General features: G+C 41.0%; 1 protein-coding gene across 1 annotated transcript; it reads left to right on the forward strand.

Moving 5' to 3' along the window:
- The first annotated feature begins 6,726 nt into the window (after positions 1–6,726).
- Positions 6,727–15,847, forward strand: LOC140905798 (natural killer cells antigen CD94). The gene is made up of 6 exons (XM_073329294.2): positions 6,727–6,820; positions 9,703–9,795; positions 12,804–12,971; positions 13,878–14,029; positions 14,767–14,870; positions 15,484–15,847. Exons 1-6 carry the CDS (start codon positions 6,727–6,729, stop codon positions 15,599–15,601), a joined length of 729 nt encoding a protein of 242 aa, XP_073185395.1. The 3' UTR covers positions 15,602–15,847.
- Positions 15,848–17,447: the final 1,600 nt, after the last annotated feature.

Consider the following 17,447-nt stretch of genomic DNA (forward strand, 5'->3'; position numbering starts at 1 on the left):
AGCCTCTTACTAGAAAAACTTGCCTATAGGGAGAATTGCTTCCTAACCCCACCAGATAATGCAGGATTTATGCCCTGAAGCATGATGTTTTTTAATCCTTCCAAAATATATTCCCAATTAGTTTCCTTATGTAATGTCTCTGTGGATGTTCTCATTATCCATGTATAAATCTAATCCTTTTTTGACTCCTCCAATATGGATGGTCTTGGCTCATTGGGTTTGATTGAATCCAGATTTAGTTGTTTTAAATGTGCCTGGACATGATCAAAATGTTCACTTTGAAGATTTCATTTCCTAATATCTTTCAGCCTTCAAATAGTCTGGTTAAATGTTGAAGTTAACACCTCGAGGTAGCTGAGCTGAGCTGTGGTCACTGTTTTTTACAGCCGCTAGCTTTCTCCTAGGCATAGGGTAGAGATTAGCAACTTCCGTTTCACTGTTAAAGCTATTTGCAATAGACAATAAATATCAAGATTCAAGTTACCATTTTAAGTGTTCTGTTCCAGTAAACAAATGTTTAGATTCTGTGCAAAACAGAAGAAGCTGTGAGAAGAGCCTAAAATTTCAGGTGTTATTGTTTTTGTGTCTGCTACTTTTTTTTCAGCTAGGACTATGAAGTGTATATAGTGTAATGAGCCAGCCAGCTCTCATAAGACATCTTCCCTGCAGGACTGAGCCAAAGATCCAGGAATGACCCAAAGGCCATCACAATGAGCTAAGTGAGTTCATAGCTAATAGGGGATCTGGTTACCCTGAGGACCTTCACAGGATTGATCCCAGCGGACATTCAGTCATTTTAGAGCCTAGCAGCAGCACCCTCCCTTGCCTTACTTGAAAGTTTGGCCCACAAGTCCCTAAGGCCCTGGAAGAGCTAGAGGCAGGAAAGGACAGGAGACTGCTGCTTGCAGGAAGCAATAGCAAATATCCCAGGAAACGTGCTGTCAGGAGATGAAGAGTGTGGGCTGCAGAAGCCAGAGGAAGCTACTACGAGGTTGCAGGAGAGGGGAGGACTAGGAGTCTCAGCAAGGAGAGGAAAAGAAAGGTGGATCTAGAAATTAAGCCTGAGCAGAGGCAGGAAGGAAAACTGCGCTGGGGAGAGTTTGCAGGGAGAGGAGGAGATTGGCACTGCAGCCAGCAGGAACCACAGCAGGAGGTGTAGCTAGCTCAAAGTTTGCTGTCTCAGGCATTTCCACTTCTTGTCCCAGCTGAAACTAAGAAACGCAAAAATTAAACACAAAGTCAAACCAATTTTTATGAACCTATGTAAAACATTTGTTTTAGATCAACTCTGGGTGAAAATTCATATGTGTATTGTACCCAAACTCGTTTGTCCTGGGCCCAGTTTCAGTGATGTTGTTTTCATGATGCTTTGTCCCTGGGATCTGGAAATTCACTCCTCTGTGGATTCTACAGACTCTAACCAATATCAGGAAAAATGCAGGGCCAAATTCTGCTCTCAGTCATAATGTAAATAAGGAGTAACTTCACTGAGATAGGTGGAGATACTGATTTGCACTGGTGTAAATGACGGCAGAATTTTGCCCATTGTTTCTCCCTCCAGAAAGATTCTCTAAATCTCCAAGATAAAACTTTTCTCTAGGCCTCCCTGTGCATGCTATGTCTGATTTGACTTCTCTCTTTCTTTAGATTGTGAGCACCTCGGGGCAGGACTTATACTCCGCTGTGTACACTGTCAGCACTTATTAAATCATCATCATCTATCACTGCCCCTATTCCAGATGTGAACCACTGTTTTGCATTTTCTTGCACATTCTCAGAGCTCAGAGATGTAGCAGAGACCACAATCCATACCGCTAGAGACCCAAAAATGTCATCAATGGAAGGCTTCATCCAAAGTTCTTCTTGTGTCTTTCCCATTCTAAGGGCTGTATACAGAGAAGGCTGGATTCCTGACTTGATGAAATGTCACTCATGGACACCACATCCCAGAATCTACCCATTCAGCCAAGCTAAATGCTGTCTCCGTCTTCTCACTTTCCACGTTTGACTGCCAAATAGGAATGAAGGTGCTTATGGGGTTGAAGATGCTGAAGCCACAAGTTCTGATGATGATGCTGATGCTCATTCCTCCAGTGCTGCTGGTAGTGGTGAGTCCTATTTGGACCCCAGTCCAAATACCATTGAAGTCAGTGGGAATCTTTTTGTTGACGTCTATGGCCATTGGAGAGTAAACATGAAAGGTCTCATCCATTGGCTAAAGCCAGAAGGGTATGTGCTTGGACTTCAGTTGAGTATTTGTTCTGACAGTTACTGAGCTTCAGAATTTAAGTAACGCCAAGTTGTTTTTGAAGTTAAAACAGGTGTTGTCGGTGCTGGTTCAGTCATCTGAGGAAGAAAATCTCTTTGTTCTCAGTGCTTTTGCATGAGGGCCCTGCCTCTCTAATCAGCAACATGAGCGCTTCCTGTGCAGTTTCAGCCAGAAATTTGCAGAACAAATAATTATCCCTCTCTTGACCGGTTCTGTTCCACTTATAACAGGACACTCAAACAGTGAGATCACACTGCCCACCTCTCTTCCTGTGGACAAAGACAAGGGAAGTACAGGATTTAAAGTCATAGTCCAGGACTTCAGACCCAGGCTGTGGACCCTCCAACACAAACAAAGGTAATACCAGCTTTTTTGCAGGGATTTTCCTTTTCACTAAGGTAATTGCTATAGATTACCTCTTGTGTGTGTTTGCACATTTTTTATTTCCTTGGATAAAGTTTAATACAAACTGCATTGGGAAGTCTTGCAATTGTAGTCTAGTATTCATTTAATGTCCGAGGTGGCATTTTCCCTCCCTTATGGATGGAGGCTAGCTAGTATCAACCAGCACTGGACAAAGCTCTTGGAAAGATGACCAAGTATTGTGAGGTGATGAGGTCAATGGGAGTTGAGAGTGCTCAGCACAGTGCAGAATTGTACTCTGTAGTTCTGATACAGCGATGTACAATGCATGGGTGGACTGCAGAACCCTCACGCAGCCAAGTTGAATTTAATGGCGCTCCATATGAGCATAGAGGTCCACCCGTGCATTGTACATTGTAGGATAAGCCCCTATACATTTTGTGTTTTCTTTTGTTTTGAACATTTGTAAATATAATTAAAACTTCAAAATATAAAATTTTAACCTTCTTCATAGTTGATTGGAAAATGGGAAAGAGGGAAATGTGTAGGAAAGTTTAGAGAGAAAAAGAGTTTGCTTCCCTGTAGTCCATACAGCCTAATTAGAGAACACACAGGAGGAAAAGAGGGAAGTGTTCATATGAGATGTTTCTTCTTTGCCTTTATTCCTTTCCTATATACTATTTATTTCTAAGATTTTTCTATTTATTTCTATATTTTCAGTGTGTTTGTAAGCCGTGACGATTTGCCTGGTTTTGTTCTCTGTTCACCCTTGCCTACTTTATTTTTAATAGATTGCTCTTTTCCCCTTGCAGCTTCTTTTTTTCCTTTCCTTTCTTTTTTCTTTTAATTTTAATCCTACCTCACAAACCATAGAGAACAATCTTATCTTGGCCAGAGGATTGGACTAGGGGTAATATTTTCAAAAGTCCCTAAGGACCAGATTTTAAAAAGTATTTAGGCATATAAAGATGCAGATAGTTGCCCAGTGGGATTTTGAAGGCACCTAAATCCCACGGGAATTAGGTGCTTAGGTGCTTGTCAAAATCCGATTAGGTTCCCATTTTCAAAGTGACTTAAGTACTTAGGAACCTAAATCTCATTGATTTTCAATGCCAAAGTCACTTTTGAAAATGTTACCCTAAATGAATTACAATTAGATTGTGGTCTGTTACACCTCAAATGTCTATGAGTCTATGATTTGCTGAACTCTAGCATGGCCATGAAATGTGCATTAAATCAAATTCTAAAAGATTACAGAACTGCGAATACTAGTGATTGAATCCTGTGATGTGCTGAATGCCCCTTAATCTACTCTGTAATGCCTATGAAGCCAGCAGGAGTTCAAGGAGATCTGCAGTTCATCGGACTGGCTATTAAAGCTGCAATTATATACAATGGGAAAACTGAGGATATAGATTTTTGTTTCATACCCTCCAGCTTGTGCCTCTTAGGGACTAGGTCCAAAGGATCTCTGTAAATCATTCTGAATTATTATTCTTTAATGAAATATAGAAAGGAGAGATGGAAAAGACAAAGAAATGAAGAACTGTACTCTACAGTCTACTTTACAAGGCTTTGTCCAGTCCAATTTTAAATTACTCAGGTTTTAACTGACTCAAGCCACATTCTAACAGGGCTCGCCATGCTACAGGGGAACACTTTATGATATTCAGCATTCATTTTCCCTTTACTCAATTTCTTCCCATTACTGCTAATAATACCTAAGAAAATGCTAGACAATTTCTCTTCAGCTTTCTTGCATTCACCCTTCAAATACTTGTTATATGAAGGGACATAGAAATTTTCACACTGGATGAGATTAGTTCTAGCCCAGTATCCAGCCCCTGACAATGGCTAGCACCAAATGCTTCCCAATGCCATTTTTAAACCCTCACATTAGTCATATGTGGAATAATCTGCCCCCAACACTAGGCTTCATTCTGAGTTCTAACGGAGGTTGGCTTAAACACTGATTCATGAGGTTTAATATCCCTTCCCTAATTTTTGTTGTACGCAGTGTTGTTGTAGCCATATGAAAGCTTGTCTCTCTCACCAACAGAAGTTGGTCCAGTAAAAGGTATTATGTCCCCTGCCAGGACTCTCTAAAATTGTTGTTGCCATTAATTACAATTCTGGATATTCTGATATCCATATAAATGTCGCTTTATGAATCCTTATAAGTTCTTGGCCTCAGTGACTTCCTGTGCAGTTAGTTCCAAAGTTTATTTACATAGTATGTGAAAAAGTATTTACTTTTATCAGTTTGGAATTTCCCACCTTTTTATTTGATTGAATGTCCCTTTACAGAGACTGAGAGAACAGAATTTCCTGCTCTACCATCTCTAGATTATTTATTACTTTATATACTGCTATCATGGTCCCTCTTCTCCATCTTCTTTCTAAGATAAATAATCCCAGTCTTTTCAATCTGTTTTCATATGTAGGTTTTCCCATTACCTTGATCATTCTTGTTATTTTTTTGTGAACTCCGCCGAGTTTCACAATGGCCTTTTTGGAGATGGGATGACCAGTGCTTCACACAGTATCTAGATGAGGCCAGGCCAGTGATTTATATAAAGACAAACTATTTTTGTATAATTCTCTATCCTATTACTAATTCATCCTAACATTTTGATTGCTTTTTTGACCGCAGCTGCACACAGAGCAGAGGTTTTAATTAATTTGTCTACAGTGAGGTCTGGGTCCCTTTCCTGAGTTGATATCTAATTTAGTTGAGGTCTAATTTAGACTTCTGTAAGGTGTACGAGTTGTTTAAATTTTCCCTTCCAATATGTATTACATTGCATTTATTGACATTGAATTTCATTTTCAAGCATGTTGCCCATTTTCCTAGCTTGTTTAGGTCTCTCTGAAGTTCCTCACAATCCTCTCTGGTCCTGATTGACCTAAATAACATTGTGTCATTTGCAGATTTTGCTGCCCACTATTTGGGCCAAGTTTTCACCTACCAATTTTAATACAAATCTGCCCTTTTGGTGATTGATGTGGAGCCCCATAATTGAGTTGATAATAGAAACTAAATTGCAGCTGTGACTAGGAAGGGACTGCATCATTCCATTATATTTATATTATTTTTTATAAATACAGGCAGTTACCAGTATCAGAAGAAGGAGATTTATCTATTTATCGGTGTGGCTGCTCTATTCTTCACATTTTCTTATGCAACCCTCATCACCATCAGGACCTTTCAGTAGTGCACTAAGGGAAGTGACTAACATCTGTCACATACAGTTTGTTCTTTTCTTCTCCTCTGGCCTAGGGGAAATTGTGTGAACGTGCAGTTTGGAGTGTGTGTGGGGGGGTTGTTTTCCTTTAAACTAAATTATATGTACTCTATGTTATATGTTTATGCTATCGAAGGCAAAGTCTGAGAAGTGTGCCTTGCACTTGGAGCAGAAGGTGATGTTTGTGGTGGTTCTTAGTTCCTGTGGAAGGTTGCTCCTGAGAAAGTTCTGTCTCCTGTATAGACCAGCTTTGTCCTTGTGGTACAAAGTACCATTGTGCCAAAGAAGTAGAGTTGTTGGTCCCATGGCCCAATCCTGGAGCTTCAGGCAATCTTAGGAATCTGAGCACCATGAAGATAGGGACTAAGATCTTTAATTTGACCTGGCGTTCTATAGGGAGCCGGTACAGTGAGTGGAGGACTGGTGTGAGGTGCTTGCGGCAGCCTGTGTTGTTGAGGAGACATGCTGCACCGTTTTGCAGTAGTTGGAGTGTCCTGTGGCTGATGGCTTCATGTCCAGTAAAAAGCATTGCTAGCCCAAACAGAAAATGACAAAGGTGTGTATATGTGAGGCCAAATCACCACCCACTGGGATGCGACAGAGTGGCCTAACCAGCCATAAAAGCTAGAATATGTTTCTTGTGGCCTTTGCTATGTGGGAGTTAAGTGTCCATGAGGAACACAGGAACACTTGTACTGAGCCACTGAGCAGGCTGTCCTGTTACATTGCTCCTGTTCATGCTGATGTTCTTACTGGCTCTAACAGGCCATTTCACTGCAGTACAAATCCCAGTGGTCATCCAGTTCACTAACTCCACCTCTGGAATTTCTATCCCATAACCCACCAGAAATGAGTGAGCAGTCAGTGACCTTTGTGGACCTCAGATTTCATACTCCTGCAGAGCAGAAGAGAAAACGAAGACCAAAGCATGCCAGGGTCACAGGTACTGTATATTTATAATCTCCTGAATCTATGTCTAACATTATGCTTTTAGCCCTACTCAAATCTCCTTCTTGAACTTTGTCCCAGAAACCCTAACATTATATAGCAAGAATCTGTGTTAGTTTTACTGACATTTGAGAAAAAATTCTATGTTGTTAGTTTTGTGCCAGTCTGTGTGATATGAAGGTGCCCCCAGAAATGCATAGTTTTCCAGGTATGGGAAGAAGGTGGCTTTGTGCCTACAAAGCGCTGGAACATAGCAATTTGATTATGAAGTAATAAATCCTTATGTCACAGGATGGTACTCGCCCTTTAAGAGGGAAGAGGCTAGTGCACCTGTGATTGATCAGCTGATCCCCAGGTGGGCTATCAGAGAAGGCACCTGGGTGGATTGCTCTGTGAGGAAATATTTTCCATCTTGAGTGCCCTGTTTGGGTTTTCCAGAACTTCCATTGCCCTGAGGCCTCACCATGGAATCTTTCTGCCAGTCGGCAAAGCTCTGGAGCCATCACTCATGAGAAAAGTCTCTTGTACCTGAGGATAACCATTGACACGGTTCCAGACTTAACTACCTAAATGATCCTCCCTCCTGCTCTTCCTTGTGGGCACCTACCTGAGTTTTAGGCTTTCCAGCTGTCACATCTCGCCCTCAGACTGGGAGTTATGCTTGCAGTCCCTCTGCACCTGACTGCAATTTCCCAGCAGGTCTCATCAGGGACCAGCGCCTGTAGTTAACTCTTTCTCTAAGGGCTATAAGAGTGTATTCCAGTTACCAACCAACCTTCACAAAGCAAACTGCATTTATTCTTTGGGCAAAAGCATTAAAGAGAAAACATATTTAAAAAATAATAAACCTGAATACATGCTAAAAGCTTACCCAAGGTCACCCTGAGCTCCAACACAGGGCTCTGGTAGGTGTCAATCTTCAGACCCCCACAACTGGGTTTGCCCATTTGCTCCCAAGTTCATGTCAGCATTTAAGATCAGAAACCATACCCCAACTGGATAGTGCAACTGTTGCTTTATACTGCTCTGGCCTTTGATCTCCAGTTTCCAAGAACAGGTAAACCCCAGTCAATGGCCCACTCCTCTGGGGGTAGCTTCAAAAAGGTGTTTTGTTGTTGTTGCATAACCAGCATTGTGGAATTTGCATGAACCCCTCCCCAAAGATTCCCCAGGAAATCTACTTAACACTTAACACAAAAGTCCATACCTGTCTGGCACATTTCATATAGTTAGTTGGACTCCTTATATTTGCCAGCTCTCTCATCTACAACTATAATGCTGCACAAGCTTTGCATACTATATATATGGGGCTTTGGGGAATATGATACAGAAAAAAGGACGCTGAGTTCTTTTAGATGATTCAACCTGAATCTCTTGGCTTTTCTCCAGAATAGCTTCTAGATAGGCCAGAGTTCTAGTTGCTGCAAGCTAAGGCATCAGCTTACTAGTGCCCTGCAAGGTTTCTTGTAATAAGTATCTTATTTGCAAGCCTCATAAGAAACTCAGAAATATTTTTAAAATGGTTTATCTATAGTTTGCAGATAGCAGAAAATAATAAGAAATGAATATGCTTTCTGTTAATCCACATAATCTAACAGCTACAGCCTGCCTTGGGCCAAATCCTGATGTCCTTGCTCAATTTTTCTCAGTTCTTACTAGGCCACTACTGCAGGGAACATTTTTTTCAGGGCCAGTTTCTAATTCCTTTCCTTATGGGGAGTAATATTTTACCCCACAGCGTAAGGTACAACTCAACATGAGTAAGGATCGCAGAATCTTGTCCTCAGAGAAGTCAGCCCCTTTCTCTGCTCATCACTTATCTGAGAACAAGCTTCAATTAAAAATATAAAAGGTTTTCTATTTGAAATCATTCAGTGCATGGTTTATGTTCCAACCTTTGAGTTGGTTGTTAACTATTTGCAACTACTACTGCTACTGGTTTGGCTACTGCTTCAAGAATTCACTGTTCATACTTCACTACTTGAGCTATGTGATTTGTCACCTAAGTCACATGGTATTGTTTCTGCTTCCTAATTGGATGACTCTGATAATGGTAAAATTGGAATTCTGACAAAAATTTTGAACAATGTGTGTAATTAAGCAGTGGAACAGATGACAAATGAATGTGATAATTCTCCACTATTTGGAGTTTTTAAAAGAATATTGACTCTCTTTCTAAAAGATGTGACCTCGTTCAACCATAAGTTATTGGTTGTGGAAACAGGAATTACTGATGAGGTTCTATGGCCTGTGTTACATTATGCAAGAACTCAGACCCGATGCTCATAATGTTACCTTCTAGCCTTAACATCTATGAAGTTATGTTCCCACCTACTGTAATGACAATTTCATAGAGCTGTCTTTCCATCCTTACAACCTATCATAAATCAGCGAGAAGGAAATGGCCTACTCTGATCTGGAGTTTCACACTCCTTCAAAGCAGAAGAGGCAGCAAAATATTATGCACTATAAGCTGCTGGCTTCTTACGTTCTTTTATCAAAGTGTTCATAGTCAAACATCCGCCTCCTGGTGTAGCCACTGTCCATGGCCTCATATTTCAGAAACAATAAAATTAGAATTTTGTCCACTGTGGCAGGAAATGGCACGTTAATGGGCCAAGGCCTGGGCAGAAATTGGGATGTCACAGCTCTGGCCTTCACCAGGAACAACTGTTTTCTCCAAGTCATCTCAATTCATGCCAGATTTATTGAGCACACATTCAATAGCTATTATTATTGGACTGGTTTAGCTCTAATGGTGAGTTCTGGCTTTGGTAGACTGGTGTGGCTGAGAGCTCTGATCTGATCCCAGAGTTTCAGGAGAGGGGCACATTCTAGCCATGGTTGCTTTCATTTTCTCTCTCTTATTTCTGTTAGAATCTCCTCCATCTTCACAGTGGCTCCTTACAGTGATCCTGGGGCTCCTCTGCCTGGCTTTGGTAGTAACTGCAAGCATTTGGGGTGCCATGGGTAAGTATTTGCCAAGAAGGCAACAAAACACGATCTGAACCTTTATAACATTTAGAAGGGCTTTGAGTGATGTGTGTAAATGTTTGTGTGAGACACTGTCATAGTTTGCATTGCTTTGTAAAAAACAACTTTCATTTGGTATTCAGAGCCTGTTGCCTGCCAAGCTGTGATTCGAATTCTACCTGTAAAACATGTGAGAAGCTGAGATACCTTTAAGAGTATGTCTACACAGCATTTTGGAGCATGCAGGAGCAAGCCTTCAAGCCAAGGTCAACAGACTCAGGCTAGCGGGGCTTCTACTAATGCTCTACAAATACCCGTATAGACAGCACTTTGAAGTTACGTTTTCTGGTGCAGCTCCAGCTCTGAAGCCTAGGGAGCGGGGTGATCCCAAGAATCCTTCTCAGTTAAGACTAAAGTTGATTTGAAACTCTGACTACAGTTTAAATATGGTTAGAAATGGCATCATGACTAGGACTGGGGGAATTTTTTTTCAGTGAATATTTTATTAGCCAAAAAAAAAATGCATTTTTCTATGCACTGAAACTATTTGTGAATTTGGGTAGAATTCGATGAATACTTTTCGCCAAAAAATTGATTTTTTATTTAAGAAAGGGAAATGGTTTGTTTCAGTGATTTCAGAATAAAAAGCTTGAAAAATACCTCAAAACAAAACTCTAGGGAGAACTGAAAAAAAAATGTATTGGAATGGAAAACAACCCTAAAAGGAAATTAAAAGACTCTTCCCTCCCTTTTTCTTGAGTTTTTTTTCCTTCATTTCATTCCATATAGATCTGAAATTAATTTTGTTTTGGGGTTTTGTTCCAGGAGAAAAACTGGAAAATATCAGTTCGGGTTCAAAATTAACCAATTTTTGTTCCAGATTTTTCATCTGCAAACCAAAAAAATAATTTTTCATTCAGCTCTAATCATGATACAGAGCGTAGCTCCATATTTCTTGCTTCTGAATGGTTTTGTGATCTTTAAAGTTTGCTCAGTTTACCAGTCCAAAAGGGAATGGAGCCTGATTTTGTTCTTACTTACATCAGTGTAAATCATGAGAATGATGAGGACAGGAAGTTAAAAATATAAAGGACATTTAGACAAAAACATCTTTGGTACATATTCTGTTAATCAGATTTCAAGCCCATAGAGATTGTTTTGTAAATTGTAAAGCAGTTTTACCAATTCCTTAATTACTTTAACATCAGAATTAAACTGAAAACTCCACATTGTGTAAATCTCATAAGAACATAAGAACAGCCATACTGGGTCAGACCAAAGGTCCATTTAGCCTAGTATCCTGTCTTCCAACAGGTTTCAGAGTAGCAGCCGTGTTAGTCTGTATCCGCAAAAAGAAAAGGAGTACTTGTGGCACCTTAGAGACTAACCAATTTATTTGAGCATAAACTTTCGTGAGCTACAGCTCACTTCATCGGATGCATTCAGTGGAAAATACAGTGGGGAGATTTATATACACAGAGAACATGAAACAATGGGTATTACCATACACACTGTAGTAAGAGTGATAAACATGGGGAAATAGTTTTACTTTGTGTAATGACCCATCCACTCCCAGGCTTTATTCAAGCCTAAGTTAATTGTATCCAGTTTGCAAATTAATTCCAATTCAGCAGTCTCTCATTGGAGTCTGTTTTTGAAGTTTTTTTGTTGAAGAATTGCCACTTTTAGGTCTGTAATCGAGTGACCAAAGAGATTGAAGCATTGAAGCTGATGTGATTAGGCCCTATGATGGTGTCCCCTGAATAGATATGTGGACACAGTTGGCAACGGGCTTTGTTGCAAGGATAGGTTCCCGGGTTAGTGGTTCTGTTGTGTGGTGTGTGGTTGCTGGTGAGTATTTGCTTCAGGTTGGGGGGCCGTCTGTAGGCAAGGACTGGCCTGTCTCCCAAGATCTGTGAGAGTGATGAGTCATCCTTCAGGAAAGGTTGTGATCCTTGATGATGTATTTGAGAGGTTTTAGTTGGGGGCTGAAGGTGATGGCTAGTGGCGTTCTGTTATTTGATTTGTTGGGCCTGTCCTGTAGTAGGAACTTCTGGGTACTCTTCTGGCTCTGTCAATCTGTTTCTTCACTTCAGCAGGTGGGTATTGTAGTTGTAAGAACGCTTGATAGAGACAACTACAATACCCACCTGCTGAAGTGAAGAAACAGATTGACAGAGCCAGAAGAGTACCTAGAATTTACCTACTACAGGACAGGCCCAACAAAGATGCAGCATTCAAGATGTGGGCATACCATGGATTTATATAGAGGCAACATGACATTTTCTGTCCTATTATCTATCCCTTTCTTAATCATTCCCAGCATTCTGTTCGCTTTTTTGACTGCCACTGCACACTGAGTGGATGTTTTCAGAGAACTATCCACAATGACTCCAAGATCTCTTTCTTGAGTGGTAACAGCTATTTTTAGACCCTATCATTTTATATGTATAGTTGGGATTATTGGTCCCCCCTGTGTGCTAATCCACAGAGAATATGAATTGTTACAGCCCATGGTGACTGACATTTCTGTCTTTGCGTATGTCTATGCTATGGAGGCTGTACCAGCATAGCTATATTGCTGTAGCTATGTCAGCATCACCCCAAAGTGTAGACATGATCTACTCTGATGGAAGGAGTTTTTCTATTGGAATAGGAACACCACCTCCCCAAATGATGGTAGCTACACAGCATTCTTTCATTTACATAGCTGTGTCTGTGCTGGGGGTTAGGTCGGCATAGCTGTGTCAGTTAGGCATGTTTTTTTCACACTCCTAGCCAATGTAGCTATGTTGACCTATCTTTCTAGTATAGACCAAGCATTTACCTGAAGCTATATCCACTCATGCTTTTAGCTCAGAAGGTCTCCAGTTCAGTCCCCAGTGTGTAAGCCATGATGACAACTGTCACAATTGCTGTTAGCATCCTTATAATGCAAAAGGCAAATGATTTATATAAGTGTATTTCATTTTGTTTTAACTGATTTCTTGGGATGTGGATTTAAGTTCTCCAGGCTTCCCATCAAGTGAGAAGACAGAATGAGGAACTTGTCCAGAAACAGGCTATTCTGAAAAACTTCACTCAATTGCAGGAAACTCTGAAAAACTGCATGCAGCAAAGAGACGAACTCCAAGCCAATAACACAGAACTCTCAAATGTTCTGAATAAGAAAGGTATCGATCAGAGCTCACTCTTCTGTTATATCCTTTATGGTAATATTGTTGCTTAATCAGAATTCAGCTCTCCTTGTTCTTATTAACAAAAAAGGGTACTTCTGTCCCTGTGCACACAGTGTACAAGGGCCTCATCTAAGTATTAATTATATGGAAAGCAACAAACAAATCTGAGCAAAAATATGGTGTCCTTAATAGTGGACATAATCAATGATCCCTGGCTCACTAGCTTCAAAGTAGAGAAACCTGGGCAGCTCCTTCCCAACTTACATCTCTCAATGGTACAAGGGAAAGACACTGATAAACAAAGGGATTTTGACAAATGCAACAGACAAATAGGCTGCTGCACAGAGAGATCCTCCTGCACTTCTCTCCCACAGCACCGACTCTGCGCTAGCTTGGTTATCAGGTTTTCATTCTAGTCAACATCATCATCATTGCCATCGTGAGGATTGCTTCCTCTCTCCACTAGTGCTCTCATTACCTTTCTTGTTCATTGTGATCTGAATGGAGCTGGCTGGGAAACAGGTTTCCTGTCCCATGAGCACTTTTGAGAATTCAAAATTTTCCCATTTCATGTTGGGATAAAACTGAGACCTTTCAAAGTTTTCCGTGAAAAAACAGAGAAGCTCCAGAGTAGGCGATAGCCTGGTGTTGAGGGATGAGGGAGAACCAGGGTTAAGTCCCTTTTCTGCCTGAATCAGAAAAGGGCCTTGACCCAAGTATCCCGTATCCCAGGTTATTTTGGGGTCACCAACATCAGCTTCATCCTAACTGGCAAGACAAACACTACATTCCCCGTGACAAATATACACACTAGCGAATACATGGTGACATTCAGTATCAAACTGCGTTGCACCCATCAATGCAGAACTATAACGGGTCTATATTGCTCTCTTTTTCCAGTAGATAAATGCAGCTCTTGCCCTGAGGGCTGGATACAGCATAGAGGGAAGTGTTACCATTTTACTAGTGAAAGGAGCTCCTGGCACAAGAGTAAAAAATACTGCTTGTCTCATGGGTCTAGACTGCTGAGGATAGAGAACAAGGAAGAACTGGTAGGGAATTTACCCTTTGCCTTATTTTCCTATATTTTCCAAACTACACCTGCCCAATATCTATCTGGTGGGGAAGTGGGATATGGGTATTAAATGAAAAATAACACTGGCAGGGTAAATGACTTTCTAAACTGTTTGTGTTCTATTCAGAACTGTGTCCCCAAGGGAGACTGGGCAGATTTTGGGCACCAGAGAAAGAGTGAATGCAAATTTTATCACTGACTTCAAGAGTGATTAAAGAGATTAGTGCTCTACATAATATGAGGAAGGGACAGAGTCCATTCCTAGGGTCTGAGTCTCCTCTCACTCCATCGTGAATCACGACTTCCTCCATTGAAGTCAATGAAATGAAACCTATCTGAAAATAAAATCAAGCTTTGTCTCTCTTTAACAGAGGCTGGATATGCTGTTGGGTTAGGATTTCTGCTGCTTGGGAAGAGAACTCCTCATGTCTCATTAGTGATACCCTTGGCTGATGAGACAATTTTGTTGACTTGTTCTCCAGGGTATCCTATCAGTTCTTCTCAGCCAGGACGGTAGCTGTGATGCTTCCCGTGAGGGACAGGTGCAAAAAGCTCCATAAAATCTATGGCTGACTTTTCTGGAAAAAATGGAGTGTGATTGGCCAATGTATGGGCATTCAACACACTGGTCCCGACTGGGACACATTAACCTCATTCTCATCCCTGGTATCCATACGCCTACCATGTAAATGCTTTAGTCTTGTTCCCAAACAGGATTTCATAAACAGATGGGCGTGTTTTCACTGGATTGGACTATTACGGAAGGGAGCTGCTACAAGCTGGATGTGGGAGGATGGCACAGCTCATTCCACTGACCTGTAAGTCTCTGGCAGATCTAGAAGTTGTTCACTTGTGTTTTACATCCTTGTGCATTTCTTACAGAATTTGCAGTCTGGCATTGCTACTGAACTTGTAGAATTATTGTGTATTTTTTACTCTTACAAATTCTCACAGGAAGGAGTGGTGCTGTTTGACTTTTTTAAATCTAAATGAATAAATATAATAAAACAATTGTACAACATTAGCAGTGGTAGCTGTAACTGTCAGAACTACATATTAATATAGACATTCACAAATATTCTAAATGGGATATTTCAAAGTTAAAACATTGATAAGGGTGATGCCACCATTACACTTAATGAGGAAAGGAAGAGACTACCCTCCTACCCCTGAACATTAAATTATACAGCAACTGCAGTAAATTTAAAACAAGAGGCCACCTCAGCTAAATTAACAATCTCGAGCCAAAAACATTCCAAATCACAAAGAAATGCTTTTCATAGCTGAGCTTGCAGGACATGTTATTCTGAGAAGTGAAATTAATAGGTAAGGCAAGTTAACCCCAATATTTAGGCAGCCAAATGCAATGACACTGTTTGTGATTTTACAAAAATGGCATGGCTGAGTGTTAAATGTAGCTTTCCACCCCAGGTTCCAAGTAAAGAAGCAAGAGCCTGGAGAGTCCTGTGTACTTCTGAATGCAGGAGAAGCCACCTCCTATAACTGTACACAAGAATATCGCTGTATTTGTGAGAAGAGAGCTGCTTAGCTGAAGCCTGGTGAACAACACAGGAGGATCACAGCATCCATGAGACACATACCCTGGGATGTTCCAAAGACAAAGAGAAATCACAACCCCTTCAATTTGCTGTGTTACCCTTCAGACTGAGGGGCTGCAGTTTCAGGTGATAAAACAAACAGCAGACTGTCAAGAAGCAGGGCAGACACCCCAAACTGGAATCTTCTCCAGCCAACCAGACCACTCCCACCATACTGAATGACTGTCATTCCCATCTGGGTTGATAAGAGTTGATTTCAGAGGCCATTAGTGTAAATATTAATAAATACTTTGTAAAAAATATAGTGTTGTTTGTGCACGGGATGTTTTATGGAAAAATACAATTTGCCCCAAAAAGCTTATAGTGTAAAATCAAACAAAATACAATAAATGAGGCTCATACAGAGACAAAAGAGGAATGGGAGAGGAAGACAAGCATTCATAATAGTGAGACTCACCATCTTGGTGCCTGGGGATTGAGCTGGGGATGTCTAGAGTTAAAAGCCTGAGTCAGAGAAATAACTCCCTAGCTGGCAGCTGTTACACACTCACATGCTCTGTGGGTGGGGCACACAGGGGTACCTGTCACTCACACTCAGCAGTGGGTTACATACTTTCCCTGAATGGAGAAAGCTGGTTCAGGCTCACAGCAGTTTGAATCCCAGATCAGCTTCTATTTTATAGCAACTGCAATCTTGGCTATGACCACGGATTGAACTGGGGGCCTCCAAAGCTAACATCATGAGTCTCTACAGCTTGAGATAAACAAATGAAGTGCTTAAATTTGGCACTGTCACTCCCCCCTGCCTGGAGTAGCTCACGACCATGAGTGTCAAGCTTAGCGCAGGTTTCAGAGTGGTAGCCGTATTAGTCTGTATCAGCAAAAACAACGAGGATTCCTCATGGCATCTTAGAGACTAACAAATTTATTTGGGCATAAGCTTTTGTGGGCTAAAACCCACTTCATCAGATGCATGGAGTGCAAAACACAGAAAGCAGTATAAATATTACAGCACATGAAAAGATGGGAGTTGCCTTACCAAGTGGGGGGTCAGTGCTAATGAGGCTAATTCAATTAAGGTGGACGTTGCCCATTTCCAATAGTTGACAGTTGTCCAGTCTAAATGTTTTTGAAGCCATTCTCTGGAATGTTCACAGTCTCCTTCAACAACCTATTTGTTCAGAATTTTTTAACAAGAATTGAAATGACAATAAGAGATGAAGGGCTGGATTTCTAGCTGGTGTAACTTAATTGGGCTACTGAAGTCAACAAAACTTCACCAAACCATACCAGCTGAAGATCTAGGGGGGAGGGATAGCTCAGTGGTTTGAGCATTGGCCTGCTAAATCCAGGGTTGTGAGTTCAAACCTTGAGGGGGCCATTTAGGGATGTGGGGCAAAAATTGGGGATTTGTCCTGCTTTGAGCAGGGGGTTGGACTAGATGACCTCCTGAGGTCCCTTCCAATCCTGATATTCTATGATCTTGCCAAAGTTGGTCTTAGTTGCACAGGGCCAAGTTAGCCCCTACCAGACACAGGATCAGGGAGAATAAGGCTTAGAGCTGGTATTTAGTGAAAGTACCTGGACTTGTTTTGTAGAAGCTGTGGTTTAATGTTTGTAATATTTAAATGATCTCAGCAAAGTGCTGAATTTCCCATGTTGAGGTGGGCATCTGCATCTGTGAGAAGCTGAGCTGCTGTTGTGGTTTCACAGGAGCAATTTTTCTGTTTGGCAGGTTAAAGAACTTAATACATTGATTACCTTCTTGTTGGAATTATTAATAATATTTGAAATTAATATGGGAGACCACCAGATAATAATTTCACCTTAAATTCC

Source organism: Lepidochelys kempii, chromosome 1, assembly GCF_965140285.1.
Source record: "Lepidochelys kempii isolate rLepKem1 chromosome 1, rLepKem1.hap1, whole genome shotgun sequence".
NCBI lineage: Eukaryota > Metazoa > Chordata > Testudines > Cheloniidae > Lepidochelys > Lepidochelys kempii.

Excerpts from the sequence above, each read along its gene's own strand:
- LOC140905798 (XM_073329294.2), top strand. The coding sequence starts at position 6,727 with ATGAGTGAGCAGTCAGTGACCTTTGTGGACCTCAGATTTCATACTCCT. Across the intron at positions 12,972-13,877 it reads AAATGTTCTGAATAAGAAAG|TAGATAAATGCAGCTCTTGC; the intron begins GTATCGATCAGA and ends CTCTTTTTCCAG. Across the intron at positions 14,871-15,483 it reads ACAGCTCATTCCACTGACCT|GTTCCAAGTAAAGAAGCAAG; the intron begins GTAAGTCTCTGG and ends TTTCCACCCCAG.